Source organism: Microcaecilia unicolor, chromosome 6, assembly GCF_901765095.1.
Source record: "Microcaecilia unicolor chromosome 6, aMicUni1.1, whole genome shotgun sequence".
NCBI lineage: Eukaryota > Metazoa > Chordata > Amphibia > Gymnophiona > Siphonopidae > Microcaecilia > Microcaecilia unicolor.
In genome coordinates, this window is record NC_044036.1 from 321,180,417 (window position 1) to 321,203,614 (window position 23,198).

General features: G+C 44.0%; 1 protein-coding gene across 1 annotated transcript in view; it reads left to right on the top strand.

Moving 5' to 3' along the window:
• The window catches only part of CACNA1G (calcium voltage-gated channel subunit alpha1 G), a 274,000-nt gene that overhangs the window by 111,359 nt on the left and 139,443 nt on the right, over positions 1 to 23,198 (top strand). Inside the window, 3 exon segments of the mRNA XM_030208360.1 lie at positions 1,509 to 1,623; positions 4,340 to 4,495; positions 14,219 to 14,287. Of these exon segments, the coding sequence (XP_030064220.1) occupies positions 1,509 to 1,623; positions 4,340 to 4,495; positions 14,219 to 14,287 (340 nt within the window).

Sequence of the window (23,198 nt, forward strand, 5' to 3'; positions counted from 1 at the left end):
TTTCCTGCCCTCATAGCTGCAGAGGCCACTACACCACCAGGGCGGGCCCTGACCTTCAAGGTAGGTCTTACGAAGGCTTTAGTGTGCAATGGCAATGGCCAGTGAAGCATGGCCAATGGAGCAGAGCGCAGTGGGTAAGCATGGCAGTTTCTGGTGCCCCTTGAATGTTGGCACCCACTGCTGTGCATACTCTGCTTACTGCGTTCCACCGATCCTGGAAGGCCAAGGCCTCTCACCACCAGTGGCGTCTCTAGACAGAAATGTTTGGAGTGACAACAGGGAGGCAAGCCAGGTATGCGCGAAGGGGGGGGGGGAGGAAACCAAAATGATATTTTCATACATCAAAATTATCTACAAATCTTAGTGGATAACAAAATACAATCATAATTATATAATAAAAACAGAGCAACTCTTATTAAAACATAATCTTCAAGGTCCTTAAAGGAAATGACCCAGGATCACCCTTTACACATCTCCAAGGTCACTACTAAGGTCCTCCCAAGGAGTATCCCTAACCACACCCTCTCCAAAGGACATTACACAATGTGATAACCGCCAGTGAGCCTTCTCTGAAGGAGCCCCCACACTCTGCAAGGTACTCCCTGAAAGGCTCCACTTAAGGCAAGACTATCTTTACTTCAGGGAGCAGGAGAAAGCTTGGTACTTCATCCAAGCTTTAATGGAAGAAGTAACTAACTTGCTAGTCACACACACACAAAGAGTGACTCGGGCTGCATATACTGCAGCAGGACATGTTTATCCACTCCTACCCTTGCTGAGATAATATTTAACCATCTCTCTGACCTCATGTGCAACTTTCTTTACATTAGTCACCTTACTTTCTAACTCCTCTTACTCTCTTACCTATCTATATTTTCCATCTTTGCTTATACCTTAGGTTGTCTATTAAAACAATTTATTACATATTGTGTTGACATTGTAAGTAGTATATTATGCCATGTCTTGTATTGTTATTTGAATATTTTTACTGCTGTGATTGTCCATTGCTTATGTTTGACTTATTCTTGCTGTTCACCACCTTCAGTGAATTCCTTCAAAAAGGTGGTAAATAAATTCTGATAAATAAATTAAATATCCACTGGAAGTGGGGTAGCAAAGAGGTGCAAACCATTTTTGGGGGTGGCGGCCTATGCTCATCATGTATTAATTAATTTATTTATTTACAACATTTGTATCCCACATTTTCCCACCTATTTGCATTCTCAATGTGGCTTACATAGTTCCGAAATGGTGATTACAAGTTCCGGAAAAAAGAAATACATAGTTGAGGTAGAGTAGACAGAATGGAGTAGGTATTCAGGAAGGAAAGTTCATCTTATAATAAAAATCGGGATAACTTAGCTTAAACCATCATGAATATTAAACTTCAAAATTAGTCTGAGCAATAGAAAATAAAGATTTAGATATTGTGAAAGTCCAGTATACTTCCTTGCTCTTCCGTCAGCCTAACTGTAGAGGTTTGGTTATGTATTCTCTTTTTGCTACAGTATTCTAGGGATGCACCTGTTTGGCTGTAAATTTGCATCTGAGAGAGATGGGGACACTCTGCCGGACAGGAAGAACTTTGATTCCTTGCTCTGGGCCATTGTCACAGTCTTCCAGGTATATACTAACAATGAAGATTTAAGAAATGTGCTGTGTGTTACTGTGCTATTGTGGCTACTTGGGAATTCCATTTTTGTAAATTATTCTAAGAGTATTTTCAAGTATACTGCTGAATTATTTGAAATAAAAGGCTCTCAAATTTTGAACAACGAAAAATCATTCTAGCCGCTGAATTCTGAATCTAAGGTTTATTTATTTATTTAGCACATTTATACCCCACTTTTTCCCACAGTTTTGCAGGCACAAAGTGGCTTACAATGTAATGATGAGGCTAACGCCAGGTCAGTTGTTATACAATTACAATCAAGATAGAAGGAACAGAGTAAAAAAAGAAAAAGGGAAAGGCAAAAGAGTCCAAAATGGTCCACGGATATGTTATTAGGAAGGACTTTAGGTTATATGTTGAATCCTTACAGATGGCTTTCCCAGATAGGCTAGTCCTAGATAGATTCCCAATGCTGAGACGGTTCTGGTTTGTTGAACAGCTCTCGGCAAGGTGTTCCGTAATTGGGTGGAAGTGGAGATGAAATCTGCCCCTGAGATGAGTGGTGAAGCGATCCGTTCACTCTACGGTGTTTAGACGCAATTACTAAGTGGTCCCAAAGGCGCTGCTGTAACGCTCAACAGGTGGTGGTGGGATAGGAGACTATAGCGATCATGCGGCAGGCTGGGTGAAAATAGGCTCAGACAATTGTTTAACCATTAGTCCCAAATACAAAGAATTATCATAATCAAGTAGTGAAAGAGTTGACAACCGAACAATAACAGGCATGTTTAATAGGTCACATATGCGTGTATGTGGCCACGTACAGACAAAAATGAGTCTATAAAATGACCCCCCTGATGCTCAGCATTGGATGCCCTACTTAAGTGGCTAATGGTAAAATTCATAGTCATGTTGCCAGAGCAGAACAGGATGCCAGGCTGATGTGAAGTAACGCTAAGGATTCCTACTGACTTGGCATTGGGGTTTGGGGAGGAAGGGGTCTGGGGCCATGAAGGGGTGGGGAAGGCTATTTAGATTTAGATCACAGCCAACAAAGATATCCTAACCAGTCCTGAAAATATTTAGGTATTAGGAGGAAAAAACCTCAAATTATAAAGGCACACTCCTAGTGTTGGTATCACCAACTATTGGGAGGTCCTTTAAATCATCACAGGTAAAAAAAAAACCTCCTTCTTTTTTGTTATTTTACAAGTACTAATTTGTTCACTCTATTTAAACAAAAATAACAAACCCGTCTATTTCTAGTACGGGGAAAGGCACTTATCTTATCCAATTTACAGTCAACTTGACACTTTCCACGGGCCGTGATACCAACACTAGGAGTGTGCCTTTATAATTTGAGTTTTTTTCCTCCTAATACCTAAAAATTTTCAGGACTGGTTAGGATATCTTTGTTGGCTGTGATGTGAACTTTGATTATAAGCGATATCCCATTAAGCTATTTATGATATTATATGGACTATTTAGATTTAGATCAGGTGGGTGCCCTGGATTCTTTCTCTCTCTCTCTCTCTCTCTCTCTCTCACACACACACACACTTTCTCTCTACTCTAGAAGTCAGGCAGGTGAGGGAGAGGATATCATGGAGCAGTCAAATGAAGTTTGTGAATCAAGTTAGTTGGGCAGAGAAGACAGGATCACAGGGCTGACTGAGGCAAGAGGAAAAGGAGAACTAAACAGTTGCTTAAATTAGGCCATCCAAGATTTGGCTGTCCAAAATTATGCTCTTCCTTTGATTCACCTAACTTCTGCACCTAATATTGAAAATCAGCACTGAACTCCTAACTTGCTTCCCTTTACCTAACCCTACCTTGTTCCAGGAGCTCCGTCATGGGTGGGTCTGGCCAGGCTACCCTCCCACCACTTTTGGAGCCAGTGAGAGGAGACCTGAAGGCAGTGTCAACATCTTCACCCATATTAACCTCATGCCCCACTGAAAATTAATCCTGGAATCACCCATGCCTTCATTCTCCCATCTTGTTGGCTACCTACATTTAAGTATCCAAACTTAGGCAGGTAACTGCTTTGGAAATGGTTCCATTACAGTTTGGTTATGAAAGTGATTTAATCTCCTCGTGGCTACATGTACTACAGAATTTTGTTTCCACTATACAAATCGAGCCCAATATTCAGCTGGCGGCGATCAGCAGTCTGCTGACTGCCGCGTGCGTTAAACCCAAAAATTCAATGCTGGGACATGTCTGGCATTGGCACTGAATTTCCAGGTTTGTGGAGTCAGCTAATGGATAGCCGGTTAAGTGCAAAATTCAGCATTTTAACCGGCTATAGGGCACCGCAATAAGATAGGACTGGCTTTTATGTGGTCCTATTTCTGCAATTAATCTGGTCAGTTAAGTGCTGAATTTCAGCACTTAAGTGGCCGAGTGCCAACTCCACCCCTGGAATGCCCCCCAAAATAGCTGGTTTTCAGTTCGGTGCTAAGCAGTTATTTTCAGCAGAAATAACCAGTTAAGTGCTGCTGAAAATTAGTGGCTGACCTTGAACAGGTGATTCAACCAGCCAGGAGCCATTTCTGGCCAGTTAAATCACTTTGAATATCAACCCGATCGTTGTTATGAGTAGATGGGTCAGAGTTGATAGCCCCTGCCCCATCTTATAGGATGTGTGATACAGACTGTGTCTGGTTGTTGTGTCTTTTGATCCTTGCCGTCATATCTCAATGAACACTTTCCGTTTCTCCGCAGATTCTGACTCAGGAAGATTGGAACAAGGTTCTTTACAACGGCATGGCTTCCACCTCTTCCTGGGCTGCTCTTTATTTCATTGCCCTGATGACCTTTGGGAACTATGTCCTCTTTAACTTGCTGGTGGCCATCCTGGTGGAGGGATTCCAGACCGAGGTATTAAACCATTGAACTCAGTTCACGTAACTTGTATGTCAAACGCGGGAAATGGGAAGGAGAAAATAGGAAGAGGAGAGAAAAGGAGTGGGAGGGAGAAAGACAAGCGATGAAGAAAAGGGGGAAGCCAATAAGTGAAGAAGGTGTTTGGTGGAAAGGAAAATGGAAGGAGAAAAGAAGAGCACATGGTGTATTTTATTATCTTTCTTTCTAAGGCATAAAGGAGGAAATTCTTCAACTGTGCACCTCCATTTAAGTGCCCCGAGAACACATGGTGGAAGCCTGTTATGACTCAACCTAGGTTCCATTGTAGAATATTATCTTAATCCGATATCGGCATGCCTAACATTTACATGCCTACAGTTACACCAATCATAGACCTTGCTTAACTGTGGGTGCATAAATGTGGCATGGACCTACATAACTTATAGTATAGTGAACATTACATGTGTAGGAGGGAGCCCCACTCATGCTCCATCCTGGTATATGCCTGTGAATGCGTGCCCCAGCAGGGCATGGAGTCCTCATAAAAGATAGTGCAAAGGTCAAAAGGAAAGCTTTATTTTATACCAGAAAAAGAACATAAACATGCCTGTTCTCTCACACTCTTCGTCAAGTCTCTTACACATAAGCGGGAACCCTGTTTCTGAAAGGTTCAATATACGCACTCTCCCTTCTTAGCTCAGGGTTCCTGGACCTTGTCCTTGACACGGGTTTTGCTACTTGGGTCTTCCTCCCACCAGAGCTCAACAGTGTCCTTATATAGTTTCAGAGCTTAGCCTACCTTGTATCAGGTTGGGTGGCTTATACACACAAGCTTTGGAGTCCCTCACTCCAGGGTGGCTTCTCTCCTCCCAGGGCCACCCTGGTGGAAACCTCTATATCGGGGTCTCCCTGATCTGTTCAGCCTCCAGGGCTTTAACTTCCTCCTGGCCTAAGCCCCACCCCTCTGACTCAGGCTCAGTCTCTGCAGCCTAGCACCACCTGCTGCAAGGTAGCTGAACTGTATCAGCCTCAGCTTCCGCCCTGGCAGACTAGCGCCATCTGCTGAAAGGGGGCTGAACTGCACCACTGAGGGAGTGTTTCCTGCCTCTACATCACTTCCTCACAATGCCTCCTGAATTTACATGCTCTATAAATTCTGCGCACCATTACAGAATGGCAATTGGGTGTCCCGCTGACACTTTTGCGGGTAGGTAAACATATAATCCCCCAAATTCTATAAATGATGCTCAAAATTGTGTGCTCAAATTTAATTGAATAATGAGCCAATTATCCAATTGGCACTAATAATTGGGTGCTGCCAATCAATTATCAGTGCTAATTGACAACAATTCGAATTTACGCATGCTTCTTACTCAGTGGTATTCTACAAAGATGCGCAAGTAAAAATTTTTAGTGTGCAACTATAAAAGGGGACGTGACCATGGGAAGGACATAGGCAGGTCGCGGCATTCACTAAAGATGTGTGCAGTATTACAGAATCAGGGACGTCCATGCCCAATTTTGGCATAAGGATTTACACCACGTGTAAAATCCTCATCCCAAAATTGGGCGCAGATCCCTGCGCTACATGTTATTTTATAAACAGCGCCCAACTCAGAGCACCATTTACACAATAGCAATAGTACTTGTGACCTGGCTTGGCCACTGTTTGGAAATGGGATACTGGGCTAGATAGACCATTGGTCTGACCCAGTATGGCTACTCTAATCAGCACGCATTTTTTTAGTGCCCAAATTTGGGCACCATTTACTAAATCTAGTCCAATACACATAAAACATGTGGAAGAAGTATGTCAATGCAGGTGTCTAGTTTATAGACTAGCCGTTAAAAGGCCAGATCCTGTAAATGGCTTTAAAAATCTAGATGTGTCCAATCAATGCACCTAGCGCTATTCTATATAGTGTCTGTAAAGTTAGATGTGTTGTATAGAATAGGATCCAAAAAACAAAGCAGGGGAACCCTCTACGACGACGAATCACAGCAGGCAAAAGTAGAGGCTGACCAAAGACGAATCACCATTGGAGATATAATCCAACAGTCTTTATTGATGTAAAGAAAAAAAGAACCCAACAAGGGCCGTGTTTCGACGCATGCAAGCACCTACGTCAGGGGTCAAACAGTAAGCGCTAGATAGAGGCGCAGGACCACAGTTCTGCTCTTATACGAAGCTGTAGACCGTCCAAAATACTTGAGCACTAAAAACAAATGGACAAGCACTTGCAACGACTGTAGGAACAAATCTCTCAAAAATAGAATAGGGTCACGGAATGCGCCTACATTTAGGTGCGCCCATTTACACCACTGAAAACCTGGTGTAAGTACCCATGCCTAAATGTAGACACATTCCCCCGAATTCTATAACAACGCGCATAAAGTCAAGTAATGCCCCTAACATGCCCACACTCCCCCCATGGACACGCCACCTTTTCAGCTATGTGTGTTGGAATTTACGCACGCCTCTTTTTAGAATACGCCTAAAAAGAAGTGCATGCAAATTCCAATTATTACCAATTAGTGATGCCAATTATCATCACTGATTGGCTTGTTACTCAGTTGAGTAGCACACGTAAAGTGGCCCTGCGCACAATTTAACTCAAGCTACTTGCTGCGCCTTATGTAGAATCCGTCCCAAAGTGTGTGTGTGTGAAGGGATAAAATCAGGTTCATGCCACTTAATGTGCTTCCAGACTTAAGTCTGCCATATACTGAGGTAGGCAACTCCAGTCCTCAAGTGCCGTAAGCCAGTAGGGTTTTCAGGACGTCCACAATGAATATGCACGATGTGCATTTGCATAGATCTCATGCATATTCATTGTAGATATTTTGAAACCCTGACCAACTTGCTCCACTCGAGGACCAGAGCAGCCTAACCCTAGTCAAATGCTTTTCAAATTGCCTATAAGTGGAAATCTGCAATGACAGAATGACTAACACTGGGTAATTAATACTCTGACTCCTTAGATGTTCTCCACTGGAAGGTATATTTGTGTGGATGAGAGTGTGAAAAATGTTATTCACAGCTAGATATATTACAGAAAAAAAAATGCTTGCCTGAGAAAGTTGGAGGTGATTAACAGCGTGCAGCAATAGTCTCTCTTGCATACCTGTGCCTACTTTTTTTCTAATTGTATCTAGAATTTGCCTAGTGCTTTCTTCAGTCCTGCCATGGGGGCAGAGGAGGGAGGCCTCATCATTGCAGATTCTCCCTCCATGTGAGCCTAGCATTTGTTGCCAGGGGAGTAGCCAGACAACAGATTCTGGGTGGGCCTAGGCAAGAAGTGGCTGGACACCAAGTGTTCTTCACCACCACCACCACAAAAATATCTCAGCTGGCGAGAAAATGCTTCTTTCCACCTTGGCTTACCATGAAAGGGAAGTCTTCAGCTGATAGAGCTTGGGATCTCCATCAGCTACCACTAAACGTATGCTACTGTTGGGTGGGCCTGAACCCTAAGTGGGTGGGCCCTGGCCCACCCAGGCCCACCTGTGGCTACGCAACTGTTTGTTGCAGGCCTGTTTTTCTAGTTTAGCTTCTATCTGAAGAATAAATAATACGAGGACCTGCCCCTAGAAAAGAGCTAATATTCTTATCTTAATTCTGATCACAACAAGCTTATCATTAACTAGCACAGGTAGCATTCAGGCCAGAAAAAGGCCACAAGCTTAGAAACTAGTGGTAACCTTTCATTTCAGGGTGGCTTGTAGATGGCTACTTGAGGATAGCTTTGGGAGTCAGGATGCATAGCAGAGTGCTCTCTGGGTCTGCAAATACAGAACAGGAGACAGCACCACCCAGTTCTGTTCTCTTCAATTATCAATTTTTATTAATGGAAGGGCCCACGGCTTGAATCCCTTTTGTGTTTTCATGGCCCTATGAAAAATTTAAAATCATTTTATTTTACATCAGTAATAAACAATCCCACTAGTCACCTATGGTAGTCAGCGTTTGATTTAACCAGCAACTTCAGTATTTGATACCTCAATTTTCAGTGCTGGTAGCCTGATACCAGCCAGCAATGAATATCCAGGTGTAACCTGGCCCCCGGCAGTTTTCCAGGTGTTGGTAATGGTACCTAGATAACTAATCTGCCTTTTCACTGTCCTAACTGGACTATCACCGCTAACCAGGGGCATAGCCAGAAGTTGATTTGGGGGGATGGGCCTGGGGTGAACTGGGGGGCCGTGTTTCCTCTCAGCCCTCCTCACCTCCGCTGACGCTGTTGCTGCCGTTGCCCCCTCCCTCCCATCATACCTTTTGATGGCAGGGATGCTCAAACCCTGCCAGCTGAAGTTTCACCGCCACCCACCAGGCTGCTCCAGCCTCCAACACCAGCATTTCCGCGCCTGCTGAGTTCAAATACATAAACAGAGCCTGCGCAGAAGTACTGGCATTAGCCACCAGAGCACTGTGTCGACTTTCTGCTGCTCAGGCAACACGGGCAGGGCTCCCGCAGGGAAACTCTTCAACTGGCAGGCCTTCAGCTCTACCACCAGCCACGTATTGGATGCCACAGTGTTGGGGTAGGCCTAAGCCCAAAGGACTCCTGTGGCTAAGCCACTGCCGCTAACTGGGTGACTAGGAACTCCGCTCCCAGCAGTGGCGTTCCTAGCCAGGATGGCACCTGGGGCAGATCGCCGATGCACCCCCCCCCCCGGGTGCAGCGCTCCCCCCCAGCGAAATGACTCCTCCCCCCCAGCTAAATGACAACCCCCCCCTGGGTGTACGCCGCTGGGGGGGTGCCGCGGCTCGCACCTGTCGGCTCCGAAAAGTTCGCTAACTTCGCTCGTTCGCTGCAGCTCCCTCTGCCCCAGAACAGGAAGTAACCGTGGCGTGCACCTGGGGTGGACCGCCTCCACCGCCCCCCCCCCCCCCTTGGTATGCCACTGGCTCCCAGACTTCCCCAGCACTACCTGGATAATTCCAGGGCTGTCAGAAATGATTTCTAGCAACATTATCTGAATAGCAGCTGCTTCTACCTGGATAAATGGTACTGAATATTGGGCCTAACCATATCACTATAAATTAATTTTCTTAGCTTTTCATATTTATTGACTATTTTATCCCTACCTTGTTTAAACTCATCTTTCTGCCTGGAATGATGCAATGAAATCTGTTCTCAGAGTCCACCGTGGTGTATTGAACAATGAACTGGTTTCTTACTTTAGGAGAGGTTGATATTTGCATAACTAAGGGTCAAACTGGTCAACAACATCTTGAACCTTGGTCTTCACTTCTAGTCCTTGAGAGCAGCCAACTGGTCAGGTTTTCAGGATATCACTAATGAATATCCATGAGAGAGACTTGCATACCTAGTTCCTCTATTATATGCAAAACTCTCTCAAGTAACCTGACCTGTTCATAGCCCTCAAGAAATGGGAGTGAAGATCAAAGGTCTAGGGTATGTCCTTGCAGGTTGACAACTGGATGAGTAGGGTTGCATGGTGATCATAATCTTCCTACAGAAAGGCCACCCACCTGGGATCCATGATGGCGGTAGAGAGGAAGCTGTAATCCTGTGTAAAAGCATGGTTTGGACGCAGAAAGCTAGGACTGAAGAATTCCTACTGTACCTCTTCCTTCTGGACCAATGGACCAGTGTGCTTCACCCTTGTCATCAAATGTCAGGGATAGGTCGCTAAGAAGTAACATGAGATGGAGGGCTTTTGGCTTCTTCAAACGTCAACACTTTGCTGACCCCTGAGGAACAGACATCTCCCTCCACCCCCCTTTCTCAGACTCAGCAACGCACTGTAGGATGACTGTCTTGTTGGATTGCCAAATGATAATGCAGGGAGGGCAACACTGATATCACATGTGCCTTCAGAGATGGAAGAACAGCATTCATTGAGGAGAGACTACAAACTCTGAAGGGGCTTATGCCAGATTTGGCTGAACCAGCAAGTAGGCATTCAAAGGTTATAGAGATGGCTAAGCCTCAGTCAAACATTATCTACTCAATTACCATTTTTAATAATCAAACAGTACTTTTGGAAAATAATTTGGGAGCTATGAAGTCTCAAGGGGCTGGTTAACTAGAAATGTGGAGGACCTAGGCATGACCCTCAAGAGGTTCTTATACATGATAATATGTGAGAAAATCAAAGGTTTGACAAATGTGAGAAGAAGATGTAATGTGAGATGTATTGATTTTCCAAGAGTCCGATATCTCCCATAGAAATGAAAAGAAGATACGTTTTGGAAGTACTTAAATACCCTCCTGCATCGATAATCTGAATTTTAAGAGCATATTATCATCCACTTTTCAAGAAAAAAGATGCAGCAGAAGGAGGTCATGTTTTATCTCAGATCTCTCAAGATAGTTTGGATTTGACTACATTTCTTGAGATCTCAGATTCAAAGCTGATGATCTCTTCTACTTTGATACAGACATTTACTTCGAAACCTGACCAAGACTCAATTATGAACATTTTTTTAGACATCAGAAGGTGTTTTCTTTGTAAAAAGATGTGTGCTGTTCCTGATGTAGCAAAGGCCATGAAGAAAAAACAGAAACAATTTCTGTTAATGAGGCCCAGGCTTCTTCAACTAAGGACCTTGTTTATTGTAACATTTCCTTCTAAATGTATGATTAGGCATAATGATGTCTCATTTTTTAAGCTTAATTCTTTACTGAGATTTTCTGTATACTGTTACAAAAAAAACTATGATATTAACCAACCATATTAAATATCAACCAGAACTTGATACGGTCAACGCTAAACTCCCCTACCCATCACCTTCTACTCCCACTCCCCCCACCACCAATAGGCTTCCAATCTGACCCACTCTTCTACTTCTTTATTGAATATTTATTGGCTGATATTAATTTCTCCATCTGAGCAATGCCTCTTATACTTTTTGAACCCTTACAGTTAATCTTTGTTCTGAATGGGTGCATGATTAATTTACTGAGATCTTAATTAACTCCTGAGTTTGAATAGTTCGCAATTTGGTTGAATAATCTTCCTTTTGAGTCTAGTTTTATTCTGTATTTGTGTTATCCTCTATATTCCTCCATTTGGGGGATTCTTGGATACTTTGATTTTGAATTGTGAACTTATGGGCTATACTCTGGGGCTCCATTTTCGAAAGAGAAAAGCATCTAAAAAGTGGCATAAAGCAGCATTTGGACGTGGTGCTTACCAAAACGTTCAAATCGCTATTTTTGAAACCTATGTTGCAGATGTTTTTCTATGCATTTCATCTGCAGTGCATCCAACTCACAAGGGGGCATGCCTGGGGCATGCTAGGGATGGGATTAGGGCATTCCTAACACTTGGATGTTTTCCTGCCATAATAATGGAACAAAACAAAAATGTCCAGGACTAAAACTAAGACATTTTGAGCTAGACCTGTTTTAATAATGACTATGCCCTAAATGACCAGATAACCACTGGAGAAATAAAGGAATGACCTCCCCCAGTGGTTCCTGACTCCCTCCCATCCCCCCAAAATGTACAGTCTCTATGACAGTCTCAGATGTTATAGCTAGTCATATTAGAGCAAGCAGGTCCCTGGAATCGCCTAGTGGTCGGTGCAGTGCAAGGGAGACCCATGCCCATAATCCACTGTAACTGTTACACTTGTGGTGGAAAGTGTCAGCCCCCCCCCCAAACCCACCAGAAACCTACTATACCCACATGTATACCCACACTTGCAGTCATAATGGCTATTGTAGTGGTGTATAGTTGGGTACAGTAAATTTTTGGTGGGTTTTGGAGGGCTCCCCTTGCAATATAAGGGGGTAATGGTGAGATGTGTACCTGGGACCTTTTATGTGGGTGTATCTGCCCTAGTCGCTATTCTTTAACATCCAAGTATCCTAAATATGCCTAAATATCATAGTAGGCCTTCTACAAAGGCGTGCTAGTGTTTTTAGCAAACACTAAAAATAAGCATGCACTAAACACTAGAGACATCCATATATTCCTATGGGTGTCTCTAGCTTAGCCCGCGCTAAAAACACTACCGCTTCTTTGTAAAAGACCCCTCCCCCCATCAGTGCGCAACTCAAAAGGGATGTAGCTATGGGAGGAGTATGGGCAGATCAGGGGGCACCATGTTATAGCTTAATGTCATATCCACGCCTGTTGAGTGCCAACATTACACCAGATTTCAGCAAGCGTAAATTTTTCTTCACTCAGCGTGTAATTAAACTCTGGAATTCGTTGCCAGCGAATGTGGTAAAGGTGGTTAGCTTAGCAGAGTTTTAAAAAGGTTTGGACGGCTTCCTAAAGGAAAAGTCCATAGACCGTTATTAAATGAACTTGGGGAAGATCCACTATTTCTGGGATAAGCAGTATAAAATGTTTTGTACATTTTTGGGATCTTGCCAGGTATCTGTGACCTGGATTGGCCACTGTTGGAAACTGGATGCTGGGCTCAATGGACCTTTGGTCTTTCCCAGTATGGCAATACTTATGTACTTATGTAAATCCAACGCCCAGTGTTAGTCACGAGATCCGCACTTGGTGAGTTTTCTGCAAAGGGCGAGCACCATTTGGAAAATACTAGTTTAGCACAGGTCTTTTTGGCGCCTAACTTTGGACAGCATTTACTGAATCCGGAGCTTTGTGTTTAAACTGTAGCTTAAAGTTTTTGCAAAAGGCTTTGTGCAGCGCAATGGTTACTGATTCTCTGGGAACGGCTGGTTTCTTTTTAGGAAGGATTAGGTTCCTGGATCCGGTTGGTTGCCAGAACTGATGCAGGAACTCTGGCTTAACAGAACGAATAAAACCACAGCCTCGTTAAGGAAGCAGGTCACTGCTATGGGAGCTGAGATCATAGGAAAATTGCCACTGAGGACTGAAGTGTCATGTCTGCCCTGAGGCTCCTGTTGAGTGAACATTACCAATTCCAGCCCTCATTTCGCCCTCTCACCAATTTAACTCACTTTCCTTCCTGCATCTGGTTAGAAGTTAATGCATGTTCTCAGTAATATGAAAATTGTTCCTTCATCCCAACTTCTCTTTCACAAAATGGCAGTTGGATGTGTATCTTTCGAGATGCTGGAGATGTGACATATTCCCAGAAACTAAGATACATATGGAGTGCATTCGAGGGTGTGATCAAATCACAGACAGCACACAAGAAAAAAAACTGAGCTGAGAGAACAGGAATTTATTACAAGCAGATGGGGCTTTTTTCAGGGTGTACTCAGGGATTCTGAGCAACCTGCTAAAATTGACGCATGGTCCCCAAGTTTAATGAAAGAAGCCAGGCTTGAATATCAATGCTAGCTTTTCATAGATTCTGTGACTGGTTACAGGGAGCCTAGCTATTGTGGGGTGGGCCCTTTAGTGATCACCCCACCACTGAAGGATGGCCTGGCATTTGAATACCAGCACCTTTTTTTGCTAGAAAAAAATGCACTGCAAACAGATCATTCATTTTCCACTCTTAAGCAGATGAGTACACTAGCGGAAAAGAATGAAAGATTTTCTCCTATGAAATATATTTTTAATATTACAATTCATGATGATTAACCTTGAAATATGTTTGTTATTTTTTCATTTGCATACAAGATAACATGACAGACTGACACTGGGTTGTTTTTTTGGGGGGGGGGGGCGGGGGGGTTGGCACTGAATAGAACCTCTTAATACTTTTAGTTCTAAAAAATAATGGAGGTCCTTTCCTGCTCTGCTCTTTCCTTGATGACCATTTTAAGTACGCCAAACAATGGTGTGAAAATTGATACCACATTTTTCCTTCAGGAAGTATCCAAGCGGGAAGACACGAGTGGGCAGTTAAGCTGTATTCAGCTGCCTGTCAACTCGCCAGTGGTACGTAACAGCTTGGCATGGATTCACGACACTTTGGTTTCATGGATATCCCTGTAGTGGTTGATCACACCGTGCTCTCACTGTCCACGTCACCCTCATGTGTGTTGAGTTTTTGGTGTTCTTGGTCTTGTATGCCTTCAGCCTTTGATCAGTTGCAGAGAGAGGAATTTTAATTTCAGACTCTTTGATCTGTCCTCAACCCCTCTTTCATATTTTGTTAAATGCAAAAGATTCATGATAAGAAGCCAATATGTGCATCCTGTAGAAAGCACCTCATTGTCTAAGAACTTGACTCAGGCTTGAACAAATCAATGTGCGAGGCTGAAAACAGACCAGATTTTCAAGATATTCCTAATAAATACACACAAAAGAGATTTGCATACAGTGGAAGTAGTGGGCATGCAAATGTCTCTCGTGCATATTCATTAGGGATATCCTGGAAATCGTCCATTGTTTGTAGCCCTTGAGGACTGAACTTGGACAAGCCTGGCGTAGATTCTCTGGACAGGACGGTGATATTTTCCAGGAATATTTGTACAGGTTATGCCAGTTTTGTGGGTGGTGGGGGAAGGAGATCCCGAGAGGCAGGAAGAGGAGGGTCCCTTGGGGGCAAGGATACATTCTTATTGGTGAAGCCAAATATGATGGGGATTATATATTGAAGATGGAACTTGAATCAGATGTTTTGCCTTAAAATAAAACGGGTATTTTGAAAGTTTAAATAAAATCCAACATATTGCCATGATTAGAAAATTCTACCTTTATTTTTTAATATACAGTATCACAATTAAACAACTTGGAGGCATATTTTGAAAGCACTTAGCCTTCCAAAGTTCCATAGAAACCTATGGAACTTTGGAAGGCTAAGTGCTTTGAAAATATGCCTCATATTGTACCAGCATTACTGCCCATTAAGATGGAATAACAGGAAATGCTAGGAATAGTGGCTGGAGATGCATTTTCAACACAACAGCTATGTCCCGTCTACTGGAGGTCACCGGTTGACCACATTTAGAACATAAATCTCACTACAGAATGATAAACCAGCTGCAGTTCTGAGTTGTTCAAAAGCCAGCTGCTTGAAAGGAAAGAATTAGTTCACCTCTAATTCCCAGATCCAGATCACTACAAAGCTCAGCTTAGGATGAGCTTTTAGGCATTGGGAAAGCAAAACAGCTTGAGCCAAAAATGATTGCAGAAAATAATTAGGAAGGCACTCTGGAGTCAACTGGCCCACTTTCAGCATAAATCCACCTGGGTGATTGTGTTTAGAGATCCCTTCCCTAGTAGAAATAAATAAAAGAGAGAGATAGAAGTCAGAGCTAACTAAGACTGAAGGGAGATAAGGTCAAGCCTCACTGTGGACGCTTGTGTGGATCTGCACCCTGTCATGAAAATCTGGCTACAATAAATGATGAAAAGCTTGGGCACAGCTTCCCCTCCCCCTCCATCTACCTGTCACTTGCAGTCATTACTGTGTTGCTATTGCTGTTACATTTTAACTCACCTTTCTTTCCCATGATGCTCTGGAGTTTTACTTTAGCATAAAGACCCCTGATTTTGGAATCGCTAGGTTAATTGAGGGTTTGCCTCCATGCACAGTATCCTGTCCACTGCGTAGTCTTAAGGCTTCCACCAAGACTGCAAAAGTTCTATAGGTTTAACTTACTCTCTCATCATCCCTTTCTCTCATTCAGAAAGGCAAACTGGGAGTTCGAGTCCAGGTAATGAATTCCTCTGCATCCTGCTCCGCACATTTTGCTTGCAGCTATCCATAGATGCCATTTATTGCTTAGAAAGGATGCTTAAAGGGCGGGGATATGCCAAAAGCAGATGAAGTTTGGTGCTATAGGGATCAAGGACTCGCAAATGCTGCTCCATTCCCATGCTGTGATTAAAGCATTTATTGATTTCAGCCCGTTCGATCAATTCTGGCCTTCCCTAAATATCTTCTAAGCCATGTTCTAAGGAACACGATTGAGCATTATGCGAACGTTCTAATGGAAGATCTCTTTCAAGAGCAAAGAACTGAGAACACGGAAGATAAATTAATAATCTGAGATTTGAACTAAATCCAACCTACCTATATAGAGGGTTCTGTCTCTTGATCTGTCGATGCAATTCTCAGATAAAAGTTTAGAATTTAACGAAAATGTAAAAAAACATGTAAAAACTAACATGTCAATGACAAATTTGAAAGAAACTTAAATGAAACTGCCCTGTCTATTGGGAAGGGCAAAAGGATCCCAGATTTTAAAGTTCCTATTTCATATCTGCTGATTGCTACGACAGAAGTTTCCTGTTAGCAAACGAAAAATACCTAAGCACCAAACTCCAGTACTAGCTGAGAACCTGATGCAGTCTTCACTAGAGGTGGTGGTCTCCCTACGCTCTTAGGCCTCGGTTCTCTGATAGCTAAAGTAAAATTCTGCCCAGCTGCTCTGTTTTCATCTACGTTGGCACAGTCTACATCACACAGCAGTGGAATCAAAGTGCCCTTTGCCAGGTTTGTGGAGCTTCATTTTTAGAACAGATTGTTTGGTTGGGAAGCCAAATCAGAGCCTGTGTTATAAAGCCACGATAGGTGCTTATGTGTCTTTATAAAACACCAGCCAAAATCACGGCTGGAATGTGTATGAATTTACACCAGCTCTGGGGTCTCTTTTTACTAAGCTGCGGTAAAAAGGGCCCAGCACTAGTTTTGGGGGGCTGTTTTTGCCGCACGCTGAGGCCCTCTTTACCGCAGCGGTTAAAAGGGCTAAAGAAAAGACATGGCCATGCATTTCACGTACCGTGTAGCCATGTGGGAGGGGAGCACTTAACGCCTACCATTGAGGTGGTGGTAAGGGCTTTCGCACTAACCCAGCGGTAAACAAGGTAGCGTGCGTCGCTGCTTGATTACCACCTGGTAACTGCTGCAATAAAACATAAGGACCTATTTTCTCTAGCATGAAAAATGGCGCGCGCTGGGGCTGGAACCACCACCAGTGTCCACATTGGGCCGGCAATTGTTCCAGATTGGCGCGCGGTAAACCCACATTGGGCTTACCGCCGCTTTGTAAAAGGGCCCCCTGGTGTATGCATGTAGGTGTGTATTTTATAGAAAACAAAAAGCGGGGAGGAGAATCCTCAGGCAGAACGATAACGATAAAAACAAAAAATGTGTGGACAAATGTGGAGGAAATCCAAGGAACTTTATTGGTAATCGGCTAACGACCCGACACGGCCGTGTTTCGGCATCAAAGCCTGCATCAGGGGTCCAACAAATCTTCTACAGTTATCTCTCGATTGAAAACCAGAAGAAAATGTGATTGTCAGACTTCCTTAAAACACAGAAATTGTGAAATCAGCTATGACATCATTTCTGTGTATTGCCATCGAGGCGCTTAATAGTTGATTTCAAAATTTCTGTGTTTTAAGGAAGCCTGACAATCACATTTTCTTCTGGTTTTCAATCGAGAGACAACCGTAGAAGATTTGTTTGACCCCTGATGCAGACTTTGATGCCGAAACACGGCCGTGTCGGGTCGTTAGCTGATTACCAATAAAGTTCCTTGGATTTCCTCCACATTTGTCCTCGCTTTTTTTTTGTTTTTATTGGTGTGTATTTTATAACATTATGACTCTGCCCAAGTGCTGTCCAGGCTATCTCCCCAAACGTGCCTACAGCTTGGTTGCACACAAATGCCCACCTACTTATCATATTGTACATGTGGTCACTGATCCCTTTAAGCTGAGCGGGAGTCCTCTGCGCTGCTGCCAGTGGCTGATAGTGCTTCAATATTGTCCGTTCAATTGCTAGGGACAGGCAGGTTTCCTACAGAGTTTGCCTGTCCCTCACTATACAAAATGTGGTAGTGAAACAGCACCCCCCGCTGGCAGAACTGTAGGTGGAGGACTGCCGCCCAGCTTAGAGGGGACCAGTGTATGTGGGTGGGGTAATTTAATGTGTGTATAAAGACATATATGCACCCCCAAAAAATCTATGAAATTATCCCCATAATGTGAAGTGAACGTGGCAAGACTCGACAACTCTGGCAAAATTTGTTGCTTATGATATGTTCTGTTTCTGTGTTTCATACCCAAGGATATGTCTTTTATATTACACCATATATTGAGATCCCACTCATAAGCAGAGAGGAATCTGGGGAGCTGTGAATGCTTCTGTGCTAGGGAAGTGCATTTGTTAATGTGTATTTGGTTTGTTACTGCCCCTTAAACTGTGCAAGCAAAATTGATTTAAAGTATGTTAACCTATGAATTAATTTGCCTAAAGTTCATTTGTGCACATTAAAAACTTCTAACGCGTATCCAAAAATCATTTACACAAATGTGTAACATGAACTGGGAAAACATCTTGAAAACAGGAAAAAATGCCAAATAAACCAAAATGTTACCCTGTGCACTTCCTATATCCTGCTCCAATAATGAGTAAGGTCAGAAGTCTGTTTCTCTCTGCACCAGCTAAGTCTGATCCTGAGTTTTGAAGGACTGAGAAGATCCTGAATAGAGGTCATTGACACTGTCCATGTAACTGAAGCAGTAATTGTTCAACAATGAAACAATGACCTGGACTGATATGTACTCTACGTAACTCAGTGCCGATATTCAGCAAGAGATAACTCTCCATCCCTGTTATCTCTTACTGACCGGGTGATCCCTGGATTGTCAGTGGTATATAACCAGATAGTGCCTCTGAAAATCTGAGGACCCTGACACAGCACTCCAGTCGGGGTGGAGCTGGGAGTTACCTGGGCATAGCTGATATTCAGCTGGATAGGTTTTAGCACTGAATATATCCAGGCACATACTGCAGGCTGAATATTATCCCCCCCCCCCTTCCCCCACTGAATTACAGTTAGAGGAGGTAATGTTCAACCACAGGTGATCAGCATTTTTTTTTTTTAAAGGTGGATAAATGCCAGAATGTTCAGTGCTGGGTCAGACACTGAATATCCAAGCAGTTGGTGACCTGCTGGGAGTTACCAGGGTATCACCGATGTTCTGCGGCAGTATCTAAAGGGAAAGGGAAATGGGACTTGATATATTGCCTTTCTGAGGTTTTTGTAACTACATTCAAAGCGGTTTACATACATTCAGGTACTTATTTTGAACCAGGGGCAATGAAGGGTTAAGTGACTTGCCCAGAGTCACAAAGAGTTATCCGGTTAACTTAGGACAACCTGACTGTTGCAGTTGCCATGTCTGAGTAAATGGAACTGACGTTTCAGCCCTCATGGGTACTATCTGGTTGGTCTGGAGGCGGAATCAGGGCGGAGCTTGGAGGTACCCTGAAGAAAGCCACAGCATGATGGCTGAAACATGGGTTCCACTTACTCAGATGCGGCAAGACCTGGACAACTGCAACAATCATGACACCAGCTCCGGAAACCTAAGACAACTTAGGACAACCTTTTTTGCTGTCCTTACTTAACTAGTTAGTTACCTGGATACTGTCACCGAATAACTCCCAGCTCCTCTCTGACTCCACCTCCAGACCAACTAGGTAGTGCCAGGGTGGTCTCTCCGGATAGTACTTTCCAGTTGTGTGCTGCTGAAAATCCAAAGATCGTGCAGTCACTGGGAGATAACTGGATAGAAGCCTTTCTTACCCTCCCAGTGAATATCAGCTCTGGAGTTACTATTTGTTAACACCATTAATTTGTATTATTAACAAAATCCCATTGAATGAAAAAGGACTTGTGGTTTATAAAAAAAACAAACAAGCAAACACACACACAAAAACAGTATCAGTAATGCAGTAGTTCCTGATGGTCAATCTAGCTGTTAAATTTTAAAACCCTGTTTATCCCCCTCTATTTGAGGCATTACTTCATCCTATGCACTGTCTTACACAGATCTGCAACCTGACCCACGGCTCAATGAATGGAACAGATTTAAATTCACGTTATTCAGTACAGTTGTAGCACAAAGTAGGTTGTGCACGTAACATATTTACAAATTGCTAGTTTAAGATGTGCTACACAGGTAGTTGCAACTTCTGTAGAAGAACACGTTTGGGGAAGGGACGATTATTGCCCTCATCATCACTGAAATGTTATTAGAGATGATGGACCTTTAGATAGAAGCAGGGCAGGTAAAGAGTATTGGGCAGCCTTGGCAAACCTTTAGCATTGCACCCCCGCCCCACCTCAATTTTCAGAACCCTAGTCCATTGGTTCCCCCTCCAAGACTATTATAGTAACTCAACAAAAATAATCACTTCTTTGAAAATGCATAATGGGAGTGGAGGAGTGGCCTAGTAGTTAGGGTGGTGGACTCTGGTCCTGGGGAACTGAGGAACTGAGTTCGATTCCCACTTCAGGCACAGGCAGCTCCTGGGCAAGTCACTTAACCCTCCATTGCCCCATGTAAGCCGCATTGAGCCTGCCATGAGTGGGAAAGCGCAGGGTACAAATGTAGCAAAAATAAAATAGATACTATTGGAGATTCTACATGGAATGTTGCTATTCCACTAGCAACATTCCATGTAGAAGTCAGCCCTTGCAGATGTGACCGCACAGGCTCACAGGCTTCTGTTTCTGTGAGTCTGATGTCCTGCGCAGGCTTCTGTTTCTGTGAGTCTGACGTCCTGCACGTACGTGCAGGACGTCAGACTCACAGAAGCAGAAGCCTGCGCGGTCACATTGGTGATCTGCAAGGGCTGACTTCTACAGGAACGTTGCTATTCCACTACCAACATTCCATGGAATAGCAACGTTCCATGTAGAATCTCAAATAGTAGCAACAGTGGAGGAGTGGCCTAGTGGTTAGGGTGGTGGACTTTGGTCCTGAGGAACTGAGTTCAATTCCCACTTCAGGCAGAGGCAGCTCCTTGTGACTCTGGGCAAGTCACTTAACTCTCCATTGCCCCATGTAAGCCGCATTGAGCCTGCCATGAGTGGGAAAGCGCAGGGTACAAATGTAACAAAAATAAAATAGATACTATTGGAGATTCTACATGGAATGTTGCTACTATTGGAGATTCTACATGGAATGTTGCTATTCCACTAGCAACATTCCATGTAGAAGGCTGCGCAGGCTTCTGTTTCTGTGAGTCTGACGTCCTGCACGTACGTGCAGGACGTCAGACTCACAGAAGCAGAAGCCTGCGCGGCCACATTGGTGATCCGCAAGGGCCGACTTCTACATGGAATGTTGCTAGTGGGACTCTGGGCAAGTCACTTAACCCTCCATTGCCCCATGTAAGCCGCATTGAGCCTGCCATGAGTGGGAAAGCGCAGGGTTCAAATGTAACAAAAATAAAATAGATACTATTGGAGATTCTACATGGAATGTTGCTACTATTGGAGATTCTACATGGAATGTTGCTATTCCACTAGCAACGTTCCATGTAGAAGGCTGCGCAGGCTTCTGTTTCTGTGAGTCAGACGTCCTGCACGTACGTGCAGGACGTCAGACTCACAGAAGCAGAAGCCTGCGCGGCCACATTGGTGATCTGCATGGAATGTTGCTATTCCACTAGCAACATTCCATGTAGAATCTCAAATAGCAGCAACAGTGGAGGAGTGACCTAGTGGTTAGGGTGGTGGACTTTGGTCCTGGGGAACTGAGGAACTGAGTTCGATTCCCACTTCAGGCACAGGCAGCTCCTTGTGACTCTGGGCAAGTCCCTTAACCCTCCATTGCCCCATGTAAGCCGCATTGAGCCTGCCATGAGTGGGAAAGCGCAGGGTACAAATGTAACAAAAATAAAATAGATACTATTGGAGATTCTACATGGAATGTTGCTACTATTGGAGATTCTACATGGAATGTTGCTATTCCACTAGCAACGTTCCATGTAGAAGGCTGCGCAGGCTTCTGTTTCTGTGAGTCAGACGTCCTGCACGTACGTGCAGGACGTCAGACTCACAGAAGCAGAAGCCTGCGCGGCCACATTGGTGATCTGCATGGAATGTTGCTAGTGGAATAGCAACATTCCATGTAGAATCTCAAATAGCAGCAACAGTGGAGGAGTGACCTAGTGGTTAGGGTGGTGGACTTTGGTCCTGGGGAACTGAGGAACTGAGTTCGATTCCCACTTCAGGCACAGGCAGCTCCTTGTGACTCTGGGCAAGTCCCTTAACCCTCCATTGCCCCATGTAAGCCGCATTGAGCCTGCCATGAGTGGGAAAGCGCAGGGTACAAATGTAACAAAAATAAAATAGATACTATTGGAGATTCTACATGGAATGTTGCTACTATTGGAGATTCTACATGGAATGTTGCTATTCCACTAGCAACGTTCCATGTAGAAGGCTGCACAGGCTTCTGTTTCTGTGAGTCAGACGTCCTGCACGTACGTGCAGGACGTCAGACTCACAGAAGCAGAAGCCTGCGCGGCCACATTTGTGATCTGCATGGAATGTTGCTAGTGGAATAGCAACATTCCATGTAGAATCTCAAATAGCAGCAACAGTGGAGGAGTGACCTAGTGGTTAGGGTGGTGGACTTTGGTCCTGGGGAACTGAGGAACTGAGTTCGATTCCCACTTCAGGCACAGGCAGCTCCTTGTGACTCTGGGCAAGTCCCTTAACCCTCCATTGCCCCATGTAAGCCGCATTGAGCCTGCCATGAGTGGGAAAGCGCAGGGTACAAATGTAACAAAAATAAAATAGATACTATTGGAGATTCTACATGGAATGTTGCTACTATTGGAGATTCTACATGGAATGTTGCTATTCCACTAGCAACGTTCCATGTAGAAGGCTGCGCAGGCTTCTGTTTCTGTGAGTCAGACGTCCTGCACGTACGTGCAGGACGTCAGACTCACAGAAGCAGAAGCCTGCGCGGCCACATTGGTGATCTACATTCCATGTAGAATCTCAAATAGTAGCAACAGTGGAGGAGTGGCCTAGTGGTTAGGGTGGTGGACTTTGGTCCTGAGGAACTGAGTTCGATTCCCACT